Source organism: Macrosteles quadrilineatus, unplaced genomic scaffold, assembly GCF_028750875.1.
Source record: "Macrosteles quadrilineatus isolate MER2022 unplaced genomic scaffold, UCM_ALF_1.0 Scaffold_10__1_contigs__length_6754688, whole genome shotgun sequence".
Classification (NCBI taxonomy): Eukaryota; Metazoa; Arthropoda; class Insecta; order Hemiptera; family Cicadellidae; genus Macrosteles; species Macrosteles quadrilineatus.
Genome location: NW_026542603.1, coordinates 3,374,164 through 3,392,278, shown reverse-complemented (window position 1 = coordinate 3,392,278; position 18,115 = coordinate 3,374,164). Strand labels below are relative to the sequence as shown.

The 18,115-nt window shown below is 34.3% G+C and overlaps 1 protein-coding gene across 1 annotated transcript; it reads left to right on the top strand.

The window, feature by feature from the left end:
• The first annotated feature begins 1,291 nt into the window (after positions 1-1,291).
• On the top strand, positions 1,292-10,382 carry LOC129004624 (V-type proton ATPase 116 kDa subunit a 1-like). The gene is made up of 2 exons (XM_054433171.1): positions 1,292-1,365; positions 7,371-10,382. The coding sequence occupies exon 2, from the start codon at positions 7,462-7,464 to the stop codon at positions 9,964-9,966; it is 2,505 nt and encodes an 834-aa protein (XP_054289146.1). The 5' UTR covers positions 1,292-1,365; positions 7,371-7,461; the 3' UTR covers positions 9,967-10,382.
• The last annotated feature ends 7,733 nt before the right edge of the window (positions 10,383-18,115 follow it).

The following is an 18,115-nucleotide window of genomic DNA, read 5'->3' as shown; positions in this document are numbered from 1 at the left end:
CCATTGGTTCTACATTAAGTAAAACGTGTGAGTTTTATTTGCTTAATTTACTTATTCGCCTTTTTATTACATAGTTTGATTATATTGGGCTAAAAATACCTTGGAAAATCCCCTTGCAATTGTGGAGGTGAACTATTTTGTTCCAAAAACCACAATACATACTCATTTTTATCACAGCCACCTATACATATCCCAAGGAGATATATAATCAATGGTATAAAGCAGAGCAGATCAGCTAGCAGACACGGCTCAGTTGTTGCGGGTTGCGGGTTGCGGCGTGTTCCGTTCTGCTGAGTCGCTGAGTGCTGACTCAGCTGACTTGACCTTGACAGTGACAAAATGTTGGTATTTACTCAGGGGAGGTATAGAAGAGGCTACGATGACAGCTGTGGGCTTCTCATTAGCTGAGGGAACGCCATTACCTTAACAATACAATCTGTCGCCATCGGCCTCGGTGGTCTAGTGGTTAGCGTGCCGGGTTGATATGCTGAAGGTCCTGGGTTCGAATCCCGCTGGGAGCATTAACTTTTTGTCCAAGATTTTTTCATTATCAGAAAGTTTGGTTGGTTTAGTTCGGTTATGACAGTTTAATTTTATTATTATTAAGTCATTATAAAATTTTAATTGAGCATTTTCTAGTTTTATTAAATAAACAGAATTATTTTTTCTATTACTAAACTTTTGTTATATTACTTCATTATCAGCAAGTTTGGTTAGTTCGGTTAGGTTATGATAGTTTTTATAATTAAAAAATAATAAAATTGAATTTGAGGCATTTAAAATTTTATTTTATGAACAGAACTATTTTTGCGATTAGTAAACGTTCATTGCCAAAGTGCTCTCTACTACAGCGCTGTTCACGGAGGAATTTTGAACTAATGCCTCAATCGTACCTCCCCTAAATTTAAGTCAGACCATAGACTAACCAACACAAGTAGCAAGTAGACTTCTCATCCCATTGTTAATTTTGAAGCACGTTTTTCGTGTCTAGTTCATGTACGTGACACATGGGCGCTAGTGTCGACGAAACTTTGTTTCTATTATTTTAGGGTTAATTTCTTGATTTGTGCTTTACTGTTTGGTTATATAGCTAGGGGACAGGTTATTGTTTATTATTAGATCGTATTATTTGGTTAAACGAGGTTTATGTTTTATCTATGGTCAGACCCCAGAATGTTCAATGTCAATCGTCAATCTTCAATCCTCCTAGTCCTAGGTTCAGGGTTCAGGTTGACTGACACTGACTGACAGATGCAGAAATGCATTAGATTAGAGGGTGGAGCCGGCGATTAAATTTCCATTGTTCGTTAAACAGCTGAGCTAACAATAATACAGATCAGTGACCATCCATAACAAATCGGACTGGTAAGTTAGTTGTTAAATCTTATTTGTTTCCCATATAAAGTAATTACAGGGTTGTTAATTTGGGTACCTAATACTGAACTACTACTTACTACTTATGTTATGTATATTGCATTTTTTCCTTATCTACCAAAATTAGGCTATTTTGAGCACTTTTTACCTTTGGCACTTGTGGGGGAAACGCCTAAAAAAACTTATTTCACCCTGAAAATTGTCTTTGAAAATCAAGAAAAGGGGTACACTTCCATATCTGTTGGCACAAACAACCGAATGAAAATCGTTTGGTTAGTTAGGAAAGGTTAACCTAACCTAACCAACCAAACAATATACTTATCGAATTAAATAATCAATATTACTCATTCGGTTGTTTGTGCCAACAGATATGGAAGTGTACCCAAGAAAAGCACTAAAAATCAGCAATTTTAGGCGCTTGAAAAACTTTTTTTACTTAAGTACAGTAAATGGTATTTTTGTTTATTATTTAGGCCATTTCAAACACATTTTTCCTCTTGCACGTTTTTGGCAAACACCTACCGTAACTGATTTCACCCCAAAAAACAAGTTGGTTTGAAAATCTCGAAAAGCATTAGACCTATAAATTACTAGGCCTAATAGCCCAATTGGAACATAAGGCTATAACCTAACTTAACCTAACCTAATTTAAAACCTAGGTAACCTAACCTTGTTTTACCCAAAATCGGTAATATTCTGCAATGCTAACGTAAGCATGGGTTAGGTTATATTACATATATTTATTAGGTTTACCAAAAAATGGTAGTAATTTTTTACAACTTAAAAACCGGGTTTTCTGGGTAAAACGGCCTTTGCCGAAAAAGTTTTTGAAATGGCATACCTAAATAATACGAAAAAACACTTAAAAAGTAAAAAAAGAAAATTTTCAAGTGCCAAAAATAGTTGATTTTTAGTGCTTTTTACGATGTTTAAACGAGATTTCAGTGTGAAATAGTCGTTTCCCCCAAAAGTACAAAATGTAAAACGTGCTTAAAATAACCTAATTTTGGTTAGATAAGGTAAAAAAATTGAACTTATAACATAAGTAGTATAAGTTCAGTATTACCATACCTCAAAGGTAAATACAGGTAGGGTGGTACTGTAATTTAAAACTTATAGTTCGGCCGCTTAGAAAACGACCTGCGCGCTAATGCTAAACCAATGCGGGAGGAGATCGCTTTCTAAGCGGCCGAACTATAGTACTGTACTAATGTAACATTTTAGGTAACCAATCCAAAAAATAATTAGATCAGTTTATTAAGGCCTATCTCTATGTTAAACAATTGTCAGGGATTTATTTTTGTTACAAATCAATAAGTTATTGCACAAATAGAGAAAGAGACACCCAGACACCTGATCTAATTACTCAATATTTGACTGGATTGGCTTCAATGGCTTCATCCAACCTCACTTGTTAATTAATTTATTGTGTATATTATTTGTTAAATATTTTACCTAATGAATGTCCTACAACAGATGTTTTTATAGAGGTAGCTAGTGATGGGAAACCCGATTGCTGTTGCTAACTAATTTTTCATCAAAAACTTTTAAAAATCTTTCTGTTTTTTCTCTTAGATTTAAGCTTTACAGACAATTGGACGCATAAGTTGGGTTGTGCTTTAACATTATCTATCTATCTATATATTAATAGGCAAGCATGTTTCTTTAAAACCTTTTTTCTCAGCTCGTGTGCATCGTAGGTAAAATCTACGCATACCGTTAGAAAGCTATTTTCCTCTAGGTGTGCAGAATCCCTTTATAAATTTAAATAGGCTCAAAGATAAGCACAAAAAATGAGTTTAAAAATTTGAAAAAATTAACATGGATCTTATGCGTTGCCATGGTGACAAAATAACAACGAAATATAAACAGAAAATCAAAACAAATGGAAGAAACTCCAATCACATGTTTTATTTACAGTGTGGGGTGAAAATAGATAAGTGAGTACAGTACATTAGATATTTTTGGTCGAGTTTCGACCACTGGACGACCTCTCGTATGGTATAATTACTTGTTTGTCAGATCATGATGGTCAGGTACTTGAGATGAATACCCTTGATCATGACAAAAAAAATCCAAGTAAAAACTTGTAGAGATCTTGGCCAGGAAAACATCAATTTGTTTAAATCAAAACTGAAAGATGAGAATTGGATGGAAATTTACATGTCTCCTGTTGAATATAAGTACTCTTAAGTTCCATCAGAAATTTGTTTATTATTTTAATGAGTGCTTTCCACAAATTACTGTTAGAACAGGCTCCAAAAAGAATTGCTGGATGAATACTAGGTTAAGAGAAGAGAGGGAAACTATTGTTAGGCTAAGTAAGTGTGCAAGCAATCAAGATAAAGAGTGCAAAGAGCTTAAAACTCGTCAACAAAAATTTAAATTTGATCTTTTCAAAACAAAACAAAAATATTATAACAAAAAAATTAAAAACCAATATTTTAATTTATTCTTGAATCAAATATTTTAAAAACAACATGGTCAATTATGAACAAGGAAGTCTTTAACGGCAAAAAACAAAAAGAACTAGAAAATGTGTCATTCAAAGTTAACAAAAAGATAGTTAATAATCCAAAAGAAATAACAAATATTTTTAACTAATTTTTTACAAAATCTTCAACGTTACGTTTAAAAATTTTTACATTGGACAGACACCTTTTCAAAAAATATATGGCATACAAAATTGTATTAATTTCGAACCAGTAACTGATACCGAAATAATAACTATTACACAATCTTTAAAAAATAAAACAACATTTGTCTATGACGATTTATCAGTACAATTTTTAAAAGATGTGAAAGAGGAGATTAAATTCATGTTAATGCTCCTAACTCATCATTTGTAACAGTAATTTGTCCAAATAAGCTTAAAGTTGCTAGAGTGGTGCCCGGTTATAAGAAAAACTCTAGCTAAGATATTTCAAACTGCAGGCTAACTTAGTGTCAATTCTTCCTGCAATTTCAAAGGTATATGAGAAGGCAGTTTACAACAGGTTGAACAGTTTCTTGAACCAGTATGATCTAATTGATAATGAACATCATGGTTTCCGTGCTGGTAGATGGACTGTTAAACATACCGGTAAGCGATTAGTATCATTGAAGCAGTGATAAATTCACTAGATAAGGGTTTGAATTCAGCTGGCATTTTCATGGACATGTCCCAGGCATTTGATAATGTAGACCACCATCAATTAATAAGCTAAACTTGATAATTTGGGGGTATTAAAGGAGTCACTCTCAAATGGTTTAAATCATACTTAGAGGAACGTTACCAATTTGTGGAAATACCGTATCAACTTTGTCAAAAAATAACATCATCCAAAAAACAAGATCTAATTTATCAAAGATATCATCTGGTGTCCCACAGGGATCGATTCTTGGTCCTCTTTTATTCATATGTTACCTTAAAAATCTTCCAAATTATCTAAATGACCCAGGTAGTAAGATAAGTATATATGCAGATGATATTAATCTTAACACAACTGGGAAATGCCTAACTGATTTAGAAATGTCTGCTAAATCAGAATTTAAAAGTCTGAATCAGTTTTTAAAGGACCATAATGTAGCACTTCATGCTAGTCATTCTTTTCAAAACAAAAAGAGACAAAAATTATAGATACAAATTCCATTGCTCAAGTTAAAACTTCAAAACTATCGGGTTTGATAATATATGAGGATTTAACACGTTCGCTACTGAGCGTCGCATATATGCGACGCCGCGGTCACTGCCACAGACCGTGGTATACATTTGAATCTTACACACAGACCGGCTGTCACTTGGATAACAGTACACACAGACCACGGGCGAAAACCTGTAAAACAGTGATCATTTACATTTTAATACGCTAAAATTGTGTTTGTAAATAATGTATTCTTGTTTTTTTGTATTATTAATCACCTTTTGTAATAATATCGCATATTTGCGACGCCCAGTCTACAGCGAAGACAATAGTGAAAATTATCATAGTTTTCTTGAAATAGACCAAATGTCGCATATATGCGACAGTTCATTTTTTGTGTTTTGAGGTGAAAGTAAGTAAAATAAAAAACGATTGATCAAGAACAGTTTATAACTGAACAAATATAAAAGCTACATAGAATAATGCAGCATACATACATACAGTGATGCAGAAAAGTAAAGACCAGTTTTTCCAACTATCATATGACGTCACCAATCATCATATCCACAGACCAAGCGACGCAGTTGTGCGTCAGACATCTCTGTAGACCACTGCAGGGAATTCAGTGCCTTCAAATAGACCGTTACAAAGATATAAGCATTTTAATAACATTAGAACCCCGACGCAAATATGCGACGGCAGTCTATTTTAATGTGACTATCCGACGCATATATGCGACGGAAGTCTATGGGTGGAACCCAGCCGACGCATATGTGCGTCGCTGGTCCACGTGAATGAAAAATTTCGTACTATTGCAGTAGCGAACGTGTTAAGCTGGAATAAACATGTCGAGTATTTAATTTAAAAAAATAAATTCTGGGATATTCGTCCTAAGAACAGTGTCATATCTCTGTGAAGGATCATATATATTAAAACGTGACAGGGTTTTAGCGAATTTCCCATATAGGGAATAAGCTATTACCGTAGTAGGCCTACACATGGTAAGACCTGGACCCGGGACCGATTTATTTTTCGTTTTGAGGTCCCTAGAGACCAAAAACAACATCCGTTCAAATTCATATATATATATATATATATTTATATATATAGGCTACAATAAAAGGTAGGCTATATTAAAACTGAAAAAGAAAATTAATTATTCTCACTAATTTCTATATCTGGCCAGGTGATAAAATTCCGGGGGTAAAAATCTGGGCCGTACATTTTGAGCTGATCTCATGAAGGCGCTTTAACAAGTTTGGACATTAAATTCCGTCCCGTACACTCTAGGTTTTATAATTTGATGTGTTCTGATTAAATTCACAAGCGTGAAAATATATGTTTTATTACATTTAATTTATTGAACATATAAACATTGTTAAATGTACAACATCAGTTTTGCGATTCAAAAGTTTGCGGCCGGAATTTACCCCCTGGTTTTTGACGTCAGTTTCGTCAGGGGGTAAAATTCCCTTACTCCGTTTTTTTACATTGATATTTTTGTTGAATATTGAAATATCAATGTTTTTTCTGTAACTAGAATGTACAGTATTTATTAGTCTTAATGAAAATTTGAATTTTGGTCTAAACAAGAAATTTAATTTTGTATCTATTCCATTTTAAAGGCTTGTGAAATATTGAATTAAAAAATATCGCCAACTGCAGGGAGTTAGGGGAGACGAGGGAAATTGGTCATATTATGGTGTATGGTCATATTATAGTGCTTCTTCTAAATGCTGCCAAAAATCAATTAATTAATTAGAAATAACTTTTAACGGTAACACTCCTGCTCCTGCATGGTCAATTATGAGCCATTAGTAAATTTAATTTAACTAAATTAACTAATTTAACTTATTTTAACTAAGTTAACTTAACTTAATTTAACTAAGTTAATTTTAACTTAATTTAACTAAGTTAATTTTAAGTTAATTTAACTAAGTTAATTTTAACTTAATTTAACTAAGTTAATTTTAACTTAATTTAACTAAGTTAATTTTAACTTAATTTAACTAAGTTAATTTTAACTTAATTTAACTAAGTTAACTTTAATTTAATTACCATTCTTGTAAATGTTAAAGAAAAACTGTTCATCTAAAATATCTAGCTAGTAGCTAGGTTTATTAACTGAGGCAGAAAGCAGATAAAAAACTAAAAAACATAAATTATTGAAGTTTTTGCGATAATGTTATTGGTAAATCAATGTTTGATACTGATCCGATGTCACCATTTATGGTGAACATTGATGCTCATTCCTATTTAGGTCTTATCTGTTTGTTATTATTTTGTTTGCTTTATAACAATTTTCAGTCTAAACTGACCTGTTAGATAAAAAAAAGTAAACATATATGTTGAAAATATATTTTTTTCTTTCAGATTAACAATGCCAGAAACATAATAACATAATAATCTGAGGCAGTTTAATACTGAGGATTAAACAGTTAGTACCTGTTGTAGAAGGTAAAATATGGGTTCCTTCTTTAGAAGTGAAGAAATGACCCTTTGCCAATTGTTTCTACAAAGCGAAGCAGCATACTCCTGTGTATCAGAGTTAGGAGAACTCGGACTGGTTCAGTTTCGGGACTTAAACGTAGAGACGAATGCCTTTCAAAAGAAATTTGTCAACGAAGTTCGACGCTGTGAAGAAATGGAGAGAAAACTTCGATATCTGGAAAAGGAAATTAGAAAACATAATGTTCAAATTTTAGACACTGGTGACAACCCAGAGGCTCCACAACCTAGAGAAATGGTGGATCTTGAAGCAACTTTTGAGAAGCTAGAGAGTGAATTAAAAGAAGTTAATCAAAATGCTGATGTTCTAAAGACAAACTATTTGGAACTTACTGAACTGAAGCATATTCTACGTAAAACCGAAGGATTTTTTCATGAAGATGGTGAGCTTCACTCAAGTGAATCGATTACCAAACCCCTAGAATTGATTACTAAGCCTCTGATAAATGAAGACTCCGCAGCAAATCAGAATACTGCGGGAGCTGGTCAGCTCAGTTTCTTAGCTGGTGTAGTGTTGAGGGAACGCATTGTAGCTTTTGAACGCATGTTGTGGCGTGCTTGCCGAGGAAACGTTTACATGCGCCAAGCCTCAATCGACACCGCCCTCGAAGACCCTGTGACTGGAAACAAAGTGATGAAGTCTGTCTTCATTGTCTTTTTTCAAGGAGAACAGTTGAAAACTCGTGTAAAGAAGATATGCGAGGGGTTTCGAGCCACATTGTATCCATGTCCAGAGACACCTGCAGATCGTAGGGAAATGGCTATGGGTGTCATGACAAGAATTCAAGATCTCAACACTGTTTTAGGTCAGACGCAAGATCATCGCCATCGGGTGTTGGTAGCTGCTGCAAAACACATCAACATTTGGTTCATCAAAGTACGAAAGATCAAAGCAATTTACCATACACTAAACCTGTTTAATTTGGATGTCACCCAAAAATGTCTTATTGCAGAGTGTTGGGTACCGGTTCATGAGGTTGAAAACATCCAGAAGGCTTTGCGTCGTGGAACTGAAAGTAGTGGGGGTGCTGTTCCACCCATCCTCAATCAGGTAAATACACTAGAAGAGCCTCCTACATTCAACCGGACAAACAAATTCACTAAAGCGTTCCAAGCATTAATCGATGCTTATGGTGTGGCTAGTTACCAAGAGGTAAATCCAGCTCCTTATACTTTAATTACTTTTCCATTTCTTTTTGCTGTAATGTTTGGGGACATGGGTCATGGACTAATCATGACTTTATTTGCTGCATGGATGGTGTGGAAGGAAAAAAGCATAATCGCCAAAAAGTCAAGCAACGAGATAGGGAACATTTTGTTCAACGGTCGCTACATTATTTTGCTTATGGGTTTATTTTCAGTGTACACAGGCTTCATATACAATGATATTTTTGGAAAGGCCTTAAATATTTTTGGATCCCGCTGGAGGGTTGTTTATGACAAACATTACATAGAAACCTTGAAAAATGCAGATCTAGATCCCAAAGATTCTTACCTGCAGACACCTTACCCAATTGGAATGGATCCTGTTTGGATGATGGCCGAAAACAAGATTAGATTTTTCAATGCCTACAAAATGAAAATTTCCATCATCATTGGTGTTATTCATATGTGCTTTGGAGTAAGTCTGAGCGTTTGGAACTATAAATTCTTTAAAAAATCTTCAGACATTTTTACTATGTTTCTTCCACAAATCATATTTCTCGTTTGTCTGTTTTTGTATCTAGTATCACTCATGTTTATCAAGTGGATACTTTATGGTCCCACAAACCCTGTTGAAACTGGACCAGGGTGTGCTCCATCCATCCTTATTACTTTCATCAACATGGTTTTGTTCAAAGAAAATGATACGTCAGAACCTTGTAGTCCTTGGATGTATCCGGGTCAAAAATACTTCCAGTATTTTTTGGTGCTCATTAGTTTTTTGTGTATACCTTGGATGATGCTCGCTAAACCATTGCTTATGATGAAAACAAAGAATCTTCACCCCCAAGAAAATGAAGATGACTTGGAGAATGTGATGAGAGAGGGATTATTGGCCAAAAAAGAAGTGCATGAAGACATGACAGAGGTCTGGATCATCCAAGGGATTCACACTATTGAGTATGTTCTCGGCTCAATTAGTCATACTGCGTCTTATCTCCGGCTATGGGCATTGTCATTGGCCCACGGTCAGCTATCGGAGGTTTTGTGGAACATGGTTATGAATATAGGGCTAAGCAGTAGTGAATCGATGGGTTTACTTGGTGGAGTTGTTTTGTGGGCAGTGTTTGCATTCTGGGCAGTACTTACTTTAGGCATTCTTGTCCTCATGGAAGGATTATCTGCTTTTCTGCACACACTACGTTTACACTGGGTCGAGTTTCAAAGCAAGTTTTACAAAGGAAATGGTTACCTCTTTACTCCATTTTCTTTTGAGAGAATCTTAGCCCAGTCTCCTAAATCGAGTATCGATGAATGAGATAAGGCAGGATTCCACAACCACCATACTTAATTTTCTGATAACTATTACTATTACAGTATTGTATTTGTGATTTAAAGTTTTGTTGCTGTTGTAACATTCTTTAAGCTGTATGTTTTTTAATGTTTATTTTAAGGTTGAAGCTGTGTTTAATTGTGTTTGGATTTAATATTTTGTACTATATGTGTTTGTAAACTTAATCTCTTTATATCAGTTTAGTGAGCACAATTAAAAAGTTACTTTTTAAATCTAAATAGTTAAATCTATTACCAATGAATGTTGTTTTAAAAACAAAAATGTATTTTTTAATTTCTCACACTTTTGTGTTTTTCAAAATGATATCTTTAACCTTAAAGTAGTATTTTGCTTGTAGTAAAAAAAAAACGCAACAGCCTATCCACTTTTACCAAAGACAATTATTAAAGTTTTGATGGCTGTTCGTAAAAAAGTCGTGTTTCATCATTTTCCCTTTGCTACATACAAACTTAGATAACGATGTAACACTTGATACAGTAGCACACAGACAACAATCATACTAATCTTGTTTCTCACAACATAATTAACAAACCTAGATAACATTGGTATTTGTGACAAAGTGTTCTAGCTTTCAAACCAGGTGGAAAAGCACAAACCAGATCTTAAAGCCAGGTCACTTTTGTGTGGGTTTGAAAGTATATTCTTCCTGGGGTTATGTGGTTGTGGTTTGTTTGTCTATGGTTGAAGGTCAGTTTTGACACCAAGAAGCATTCATCCACCCCAAGTTTGTAGGTATCAAAAGTAAATTAGGTTGTTATAGGTTGTCTGTGATCCTAATTAGAGATCAAATGAAATAGTTCCTTTGAGAATAAGAATTGTTACTGCCATTCCACATGTAAATGCAATAGACAAAGTCAATAAGTACATTAAGACCTAAAATAAATCAGAAACAAAAATCCAGGTGAAAACACTAAAAGGCATGACTCCTTAAGTTAACATCAAAGAAATGCATTTGTGTATTGTGTAACATCATTTTAACAAAATAACTTGAGGTTAGTTTTTAAAATAATTACACCATGCAAATAATCGAAACTGTAAAATTGCAAACATTAACCACTTATTTTCCTTCTACAAATATATTATCAAATATGACAATATCAATCGACAAATTCAGGATATTATGAATTTTAAATAATTGTAATTAAAGGAAACTGTCTATAGTAGGTAATAATTCAGACATGACTTTCTCAACTCTATCCATTGTTACATGTTTTGCACTAAGAAGTAGGAAATGTTATTCTTTTTTTTGTAATTCTTTGGAATCATATTAGCTAGCTACAAATTTAAATATATTTATCAAAGCTATATTAAAGTTTGAATGAACATTGGTTTAGAATACCTTATTGTTTCACTTTGATATTAACATATTTTCTTATGTTTACTCATCAATAGCCTAAATGATGTACTGTTGTTTGTTTCATTACACTCTTACTAGTCCAAGCATATGAGAAAAAAAAAGATGTTTTCATGAAAAAATTCCCGAAGTTTTTTTCTCAGTGGTTTCTTATGTATTTTTTGGCGCTGAATCCGATTTTAAACTTTGCCACCTCGCCAGAGGTGAGCTAACTTCAGAAATCGCAAAAAACCAAATAAAATACTGTACTTGTTTAACTTTTTTACGTATAACTCACAAACGGAGTATTTTTTTTGCAATAACTGTCATTTACTAAATTAAAGTACACTAAATTCCCTACAATATACGTATAATAACTTTATTTCTAGGATCTTCCTAACTGACGCTAGAGCGCGCTCAAAATTCATCATTTTCTTTTACGTATTGGTAAACGTAGGAAACACCATTGGTAAACGTAGGAAACACCATTATAAATCCTTAGATTAGACACCCAACGAACTCTATTTTATGAATATTGATTATTTTACTAGGTGGCATTTGCAGAGGCATCCACAAAATTTAGCGGAGTCATCAAGAGTTTATATTATATTGTTTTGGTCATACTACAGTAATACCAGTCGTTTTTAAAGCATGCGTTGCGGGTCTAAAGCTGGGTTTTCCTAGACGCGGAGTCGGCCAGCGGAGAGCGGACAACGGAGAGCGGACTCAGCTTGTCTTAGGCAATTTAATGTTACTGTTTTCCTAGCAGCGGAGCGGAATGCCATGTTAATTTCAATTCCGCTCTCCGTTGTCCGCTCTCCGCTGGCCGACTCCGCGTCTAGGAAAACCCAGCTTTAAGTAGCATTTTTACTCTTTAGGAAGTAAAAATAGTTTGTATCCTCTATGGAGTAAAAATCAGCTGTTGTCAACTCAGTTGTAAATTTCTATATTGTAAACGATTGCATGTATCGAAATATGTATCGATTCGTGCTTCGTAATTATTTTAACCTACAGTCTACAGTCTCTTCCCATAGCCTTTTAGCATTGCAGATACATTAATCCATTCCCACACTCAACACGCTCACCTTTACTACTTCCTTCTAAACCCCCAACGTCGTGGACCTGTTTCCCTCTCTTCCCATAGCATTTTAGGATTGCAGATACATTAATGTAATTGCCAAAGATAGTTCCCACACTCTGCACTGCAAGCCTTACTACTTCCTTCAACATTTCCTACGTCAGAGACTTGTTTCCTTCCCTTCTCATAGCATTTTTGGATTAAAGATTCATCAATCTAACTACCACAGACGGTTTTCACACTATGCTCATACTTTACTACTTTCTAAGCCATTTCCTACATCGTGGACCTGTTTTCACCACTTTCCATAGCAATTTAGTATTTTAGATACGTTAATCTAATTGCCACAAACATTCCCCACACTCCGCACTGCTAGCCTTTACTACTTCTTTCACCATTTTCTATGTCGTGGGGATGCTTCCATCCCTTCTCATAGCATTTCAGTATTGCAGATACGTTAATCTAACTGCTACAAACGGTTTCCAGTTCCCACACTCCACACTGCTCACCTTACTACTACCTTCACCTCTTCTTACGTCGCGGACCTGTTTCCCTCTCTTCCCATAGAATTTTAAGATTGTAGATACCTTAATCTAATCGTCATAAACAGATCCCACACTCCGAACAGCTCACCTTGACGACTGCCTTCACCACTTCATACGTCTCGGACATTTTCTCTCCCTTCCCATAGCATTTTAGGATTGCAGATCCCTTAATCTAATCGTCATTAACAGTTCCCACACTCCAGACTGCTCACCTTTAGTACTTCCTTTAGCACTTCCTACGTCACGGACCTCAAGCTAGTGTCGTCATCCTACTTAATATTATAAATGAGAAAGTTTGGATGTATGGATGGATGTATGTTTGTGACAAGTGAACGCGAAAAATACTGGTCGGATTGGGCTGAAATTTGGCATGATGATAGCTCACATTCCCGATTAACATATAGGCATATTCTTATTTCAAAAATCCTTTCGGGCTCCACCCCAGTGGCTCTGAAGTTTCCCATGTTAACCTTATGAGAAATGGAATTATTGAATCTTAACAGCTGTTTCAATTAAACAAGTTGGTTCTGTTCTATGATGTTCAATAGCATTAAAGTTGCAAGGATTACCAACAGGGTGCAGCACTATTATTTCTTTTACATTTATGACAACAGCTAATTTGCAACCAAAAGGTGAGTGAGCGTAGCGAACGAACTTCAACTTGGAGGCGAGTTAGCGTAGCGAACGAGCTAATTTGTTCCTATAACTACCTTACGGAGCCCAGCCCCAGATGCTCTCTTGAAACTGGTAGCATGCTCATGCAAGAAGGTAACTGCGGCTGCCGACGAGTAGGGCTCTTTTGCTCAAAAATATGTGGGAAATGTGAGGGGAACTGCTTTAAACCCGAACCAACCATCGTAGGTGATGAAGTAGAAGATGTTTCCTTGGATGAGGACAACATCCAGGGTCCTTCTACAGAACATCCATCTCAAAGCTCAGCCCACATCCGAGGACCCCTAGCCAGTCAAGAAAATAAAGACGACAAGTGAGGAGAAAATAGGAAAATAAAATATATCAAATAATGTACATATATGGGGAAAATGTTATCTATACTGCAGCCCCAGCATATTAAACTATATTTATAATTGACACATCGATTTATAGTAATAATTTTCATAGGTATCTTATATATTTAAAAAAAATGGTTTTTCTTTTCCGACTACGTTTGGCTCTTCTACCCGACCGATTAACATGATTGAGGTCTCAAATTGAAGGTATGCACGCACAGATTAGCCATCAAGCATCGGCATTTATTTATCTATTATCCCACTCGGCTTAAATGTAAACGAAATTTGCTCTCCATGTATTTCTTATGGGAGTTAAATTTGGTTTCTCTTTTCCGAGTTCGTTTTGGCTCTTCTACCCAACCGATTTTCATGATTGAGGTCTCTCAAACTGAATGTATGCACGCACAGGTTTCACACCAAGCATCATCATATATTTACCTACTGAATTACTTGACTAAAAAACATAAATTGCTTATTTTCAAATTCTTACATCAATTTAAGATGTAGGTATTTCACCAGTTATAATTATATAATCCCATATATTTTGGTCTCAGAACTTTCAGTGAAATATCGGCTTTTATTTAAGCGTTTACTGTATTGTTCAATCAAAAATCATAAATTTGATTATTCCTCGGATATCTTCTATATATTTAATACGCGACATGAAACTTTGTGAACAATAAGGCTTTTTTGTTTTAAGATTTAACCCCACATTTTATATACCAAAATGTTCGTCTGGGTGTGTAGATGTGCAAACTGGCTTTAGATTTTTGAAATATATCTTTTTAAGGGCGTGGGCAGCCCTCAAAGTTCCTTCCATAAGGATAACATTGGGATTGATTTGAATGTTATTATATTCTGAAACAGATGTCAATACATTAGTTTAAAAAAATCCCAGCTGTTTTGTTAGCGAATTTCCCTATAGGGAAGTAGCTATTACCGTAGGTGGCACGGTAAGACCTAGACCCGGGACCGATTTACTTTTTCATTTTGATGTCCCCAGAGGCCAAAAACACCATTCGTTCAAATTTTTATATATGTATATATATATATACTTATATATATATATATATACATGCGATAACTTGGGTAATTTTTGTCCGATTTTGATGAAATTTGGTTTAAAGGTGTAAAGCGGGATAAACTTGAATGAGTTCGCGAACCAGCACGATCGGACCATGGGAACGGGGCTTTACGGGGGGTTTTATGGGGTAAAAATTGGTTTTTCTCACTTTTGACCCTCAAAACACAAAATTACCCAATTTCTCTTTAGACCTTTTTAAAGAGCTTAAAAAAAAAACCATTAATTTAGTATATAAAAGTATTTTTGTTCGGTTAATAGTAACGGAGAAAATTCAAAAAAATTAAATTTAAAATTCCCATGTTATTCTTATGGAGAATATTGTCAAATGTTGTAGTTTGCTTGTTATATTTATTTTAACGCTGCGGAGCAGCATGGGTCCTCTAGTTTAAATTGAAAATTGTTTTGTTATTTATTTATTGCTATGGTTACCGACTATAAACATCACTTAAATTTCTTTACCACTAAATGTGACCTAATGGTACCATATAATTATAAAATAATCAATATTCATCAAATAGAGTTTGTTGGGACGTTGGGTGTCTAATCTAAGGATTTATAATGGTGTTTCCTACGTTTTCCAATAGGTAAAAGAAAATGATGAATTTTGAGCGCGCTCTAGCGTCAGTTTGGAACATCAAAGTCAAAGTCAAAGTCAAAACATTCTTTATTCATTATAGTTTGACATTACATGAACTTGAATAGAGTCATAAGCTAAATTCAAAATTGCTTACTGCTAATTAAATACATAAAAAGAGTACTAAAATTACTTTACTTGAACTTTTAACAAAACCATGACTTTAAGGATAACAGTATTTGGAATTCAAATTAAGTTAGGCCTAACTGTTTTTTACTAATACTAAAGAATTCTGTTACTGAGTAGCAGGGAGTTCTTAAAAAATATTCCTTTAAGAGCTGCTTGAATTTATTAAATTTTGTTTCTTTTCGGATGTGAGCTGGTATAGACTGGAGAAATTTTAGCCCTATGTAAGATGTCTTTTTAGTGTAAAATTCGAGATTATGCCGAGGTAGGTTAATTTTTAATCTGGTGTTATATACTAATTGTTCTGTTGAGCTGGATGATAGTTGGATCTGTTTTGCATAAATTATTGTTTCATAAATATAAAGACTATAAACTGTTAATATTTGTAATTCACGAAAGATGCTCTTGACTGGCTCTTTCTTTTTAAGATTTTTCATCACCCTGATAGCTTTTTTCTGCTTAATTAGTACTTTATCTAAATTAGTTTTTGTTGTTGCCCCGTATAGAACAATTCCATATGAAATATGTGAATGTATTAATGAGAAATAAACAACTCTTAAAGTGTCTAAACTGCATACTCTGAACATCTGTCGCAGCGCATGGATACCGGAAGATACCTTTTTAACCACATAGTTCACATGGCCCTCCCAAGATAGATGTTTATCGATAATTAGACCAAGAAATTTTGTTTGCTTTACTTGGTTTATTCTTTCTGATTTTATGCAAATGTTTGGTTCAAAATTTTGTCTACGTTGTTTAGTGGAAAATGATATAAAATTGGATTTGTCTGTGTTAATAAGCAGATTTTTTCGGTCAAGGAATTCTTTTGTGGATAAAAGACTCTCCTGAGAAAACGTTTCAATCTGCTGTTTTGATCTTCCGGGAATAAGCACATTACAATCATCAGCAAACAGACACACATCGTAGAAATAAAGTTATTGTACGTATATTGTAGGGAATTTAGTGTACTTTAATTTAGTAAATGACAGTTATTGCAAAAAAATACTCCGTTTGTGAGTTATACCATTGACTATTGGATACAGAAGTTGTTGTATTAATAGTCAAAGGTTATACGCAAAAAAGTTAAACAAGTACAGTATTTTATTTGGTTTTTTGCGATTTCTGAAGTAAGCTCACCTCTGGCGAGGTGACAAAGTTTAAAATCGGATTCAGCGCCAAAAAATACATAAGAAACCACTGAGAAAAAAACTTCGGGAATTTTTTCGCGGGAAATTCCTTATATGATTGGACTAGTTGACAACAGCTGAGTTTTACTCCATAGAGGCTTAAACGAATTTTATTCCCTAAAGAATAAAAATGCTAATTTAGACCCGCAACGCATGCACCAATGATGACTGTTTTTACTGCAGTATGACAAAAACAATCTATTACTTATTTAATACGCAAGCAAGTTTTTTGTGGCAATTACTCCTCCGAAACTACTGAACCGATTGACATGATTTTGGTGTCATTGGAAAGAGCGTAACGTGAAGTTGTGCAGGAAACTTTCTTTTTTGCTAAATAATTAAAGAATGAGGCCCCGGGGGCACGATTTTTATTTCAGCTGCAGTTTTTTTTAATAGGGACAAAATGAGAGTTTAAAAATTAGAAATTAAAAAAAACTATTGTAGGCCTAAAACTAAAAAAATATATAGTTAATTAATTTTTTAATTAAACTGTCATAACCTAACCTAACTAACCAAACTTGCTGATGATGACAAAATTGAATGAAGGTTTACTAATAGAAAAAATAATTCTGTTCACAAAATAAAACTATAAATGCCTCAAATTAAATTTTATATTTTTTAATTATAAAATTAAACTGTGATAACCTAACCAAACTAACCAAACTTGCTGATAATGAAAAAATTGAATGAAGGTTTACTAATCGAAAAAAAAGTTCTGTTCATAAAATAAAACTATAAATAGCTCAAATTCAATTTTATAAGGTTTTAATTATAAAATTTAACTGTTATAACCTAACAAAACTAACCAAACTTGCTGATAATGCAAATATCTTAGATAAAAAGTTTGTGCCCCAAATGGGTTTCGAACCTGGTACCCTACCATAAGTTTCGAAGCCAGGCACGCTATCCACTAGACCACCGAGGCAGATGGCTTCAATCCGTTTCATTGCGCTAATGGTGTTCCCTCAGCCAATAGAATGCCCTCATTTTGTTCTTATTAAAATAACTGCAGCTGAAATAAAAATTGAGCGCCCCGGGGCCCTTTAAAGTTTCATATTTCTCCATAAGATTAACATGGGAAACAAACATTGTTATGAAACTCCAGCTGTTGTCAGAAAT

Excerpts from the sequence above, each read along its gene's own strand:
- LOC129004624 (XM_054433171.1), top strand. The coding sequence starts at position 7,462 with ATGGGTTCCTTCTTTAGAAGTGAAGAAATGACCCTTTGCCAATTGTTT.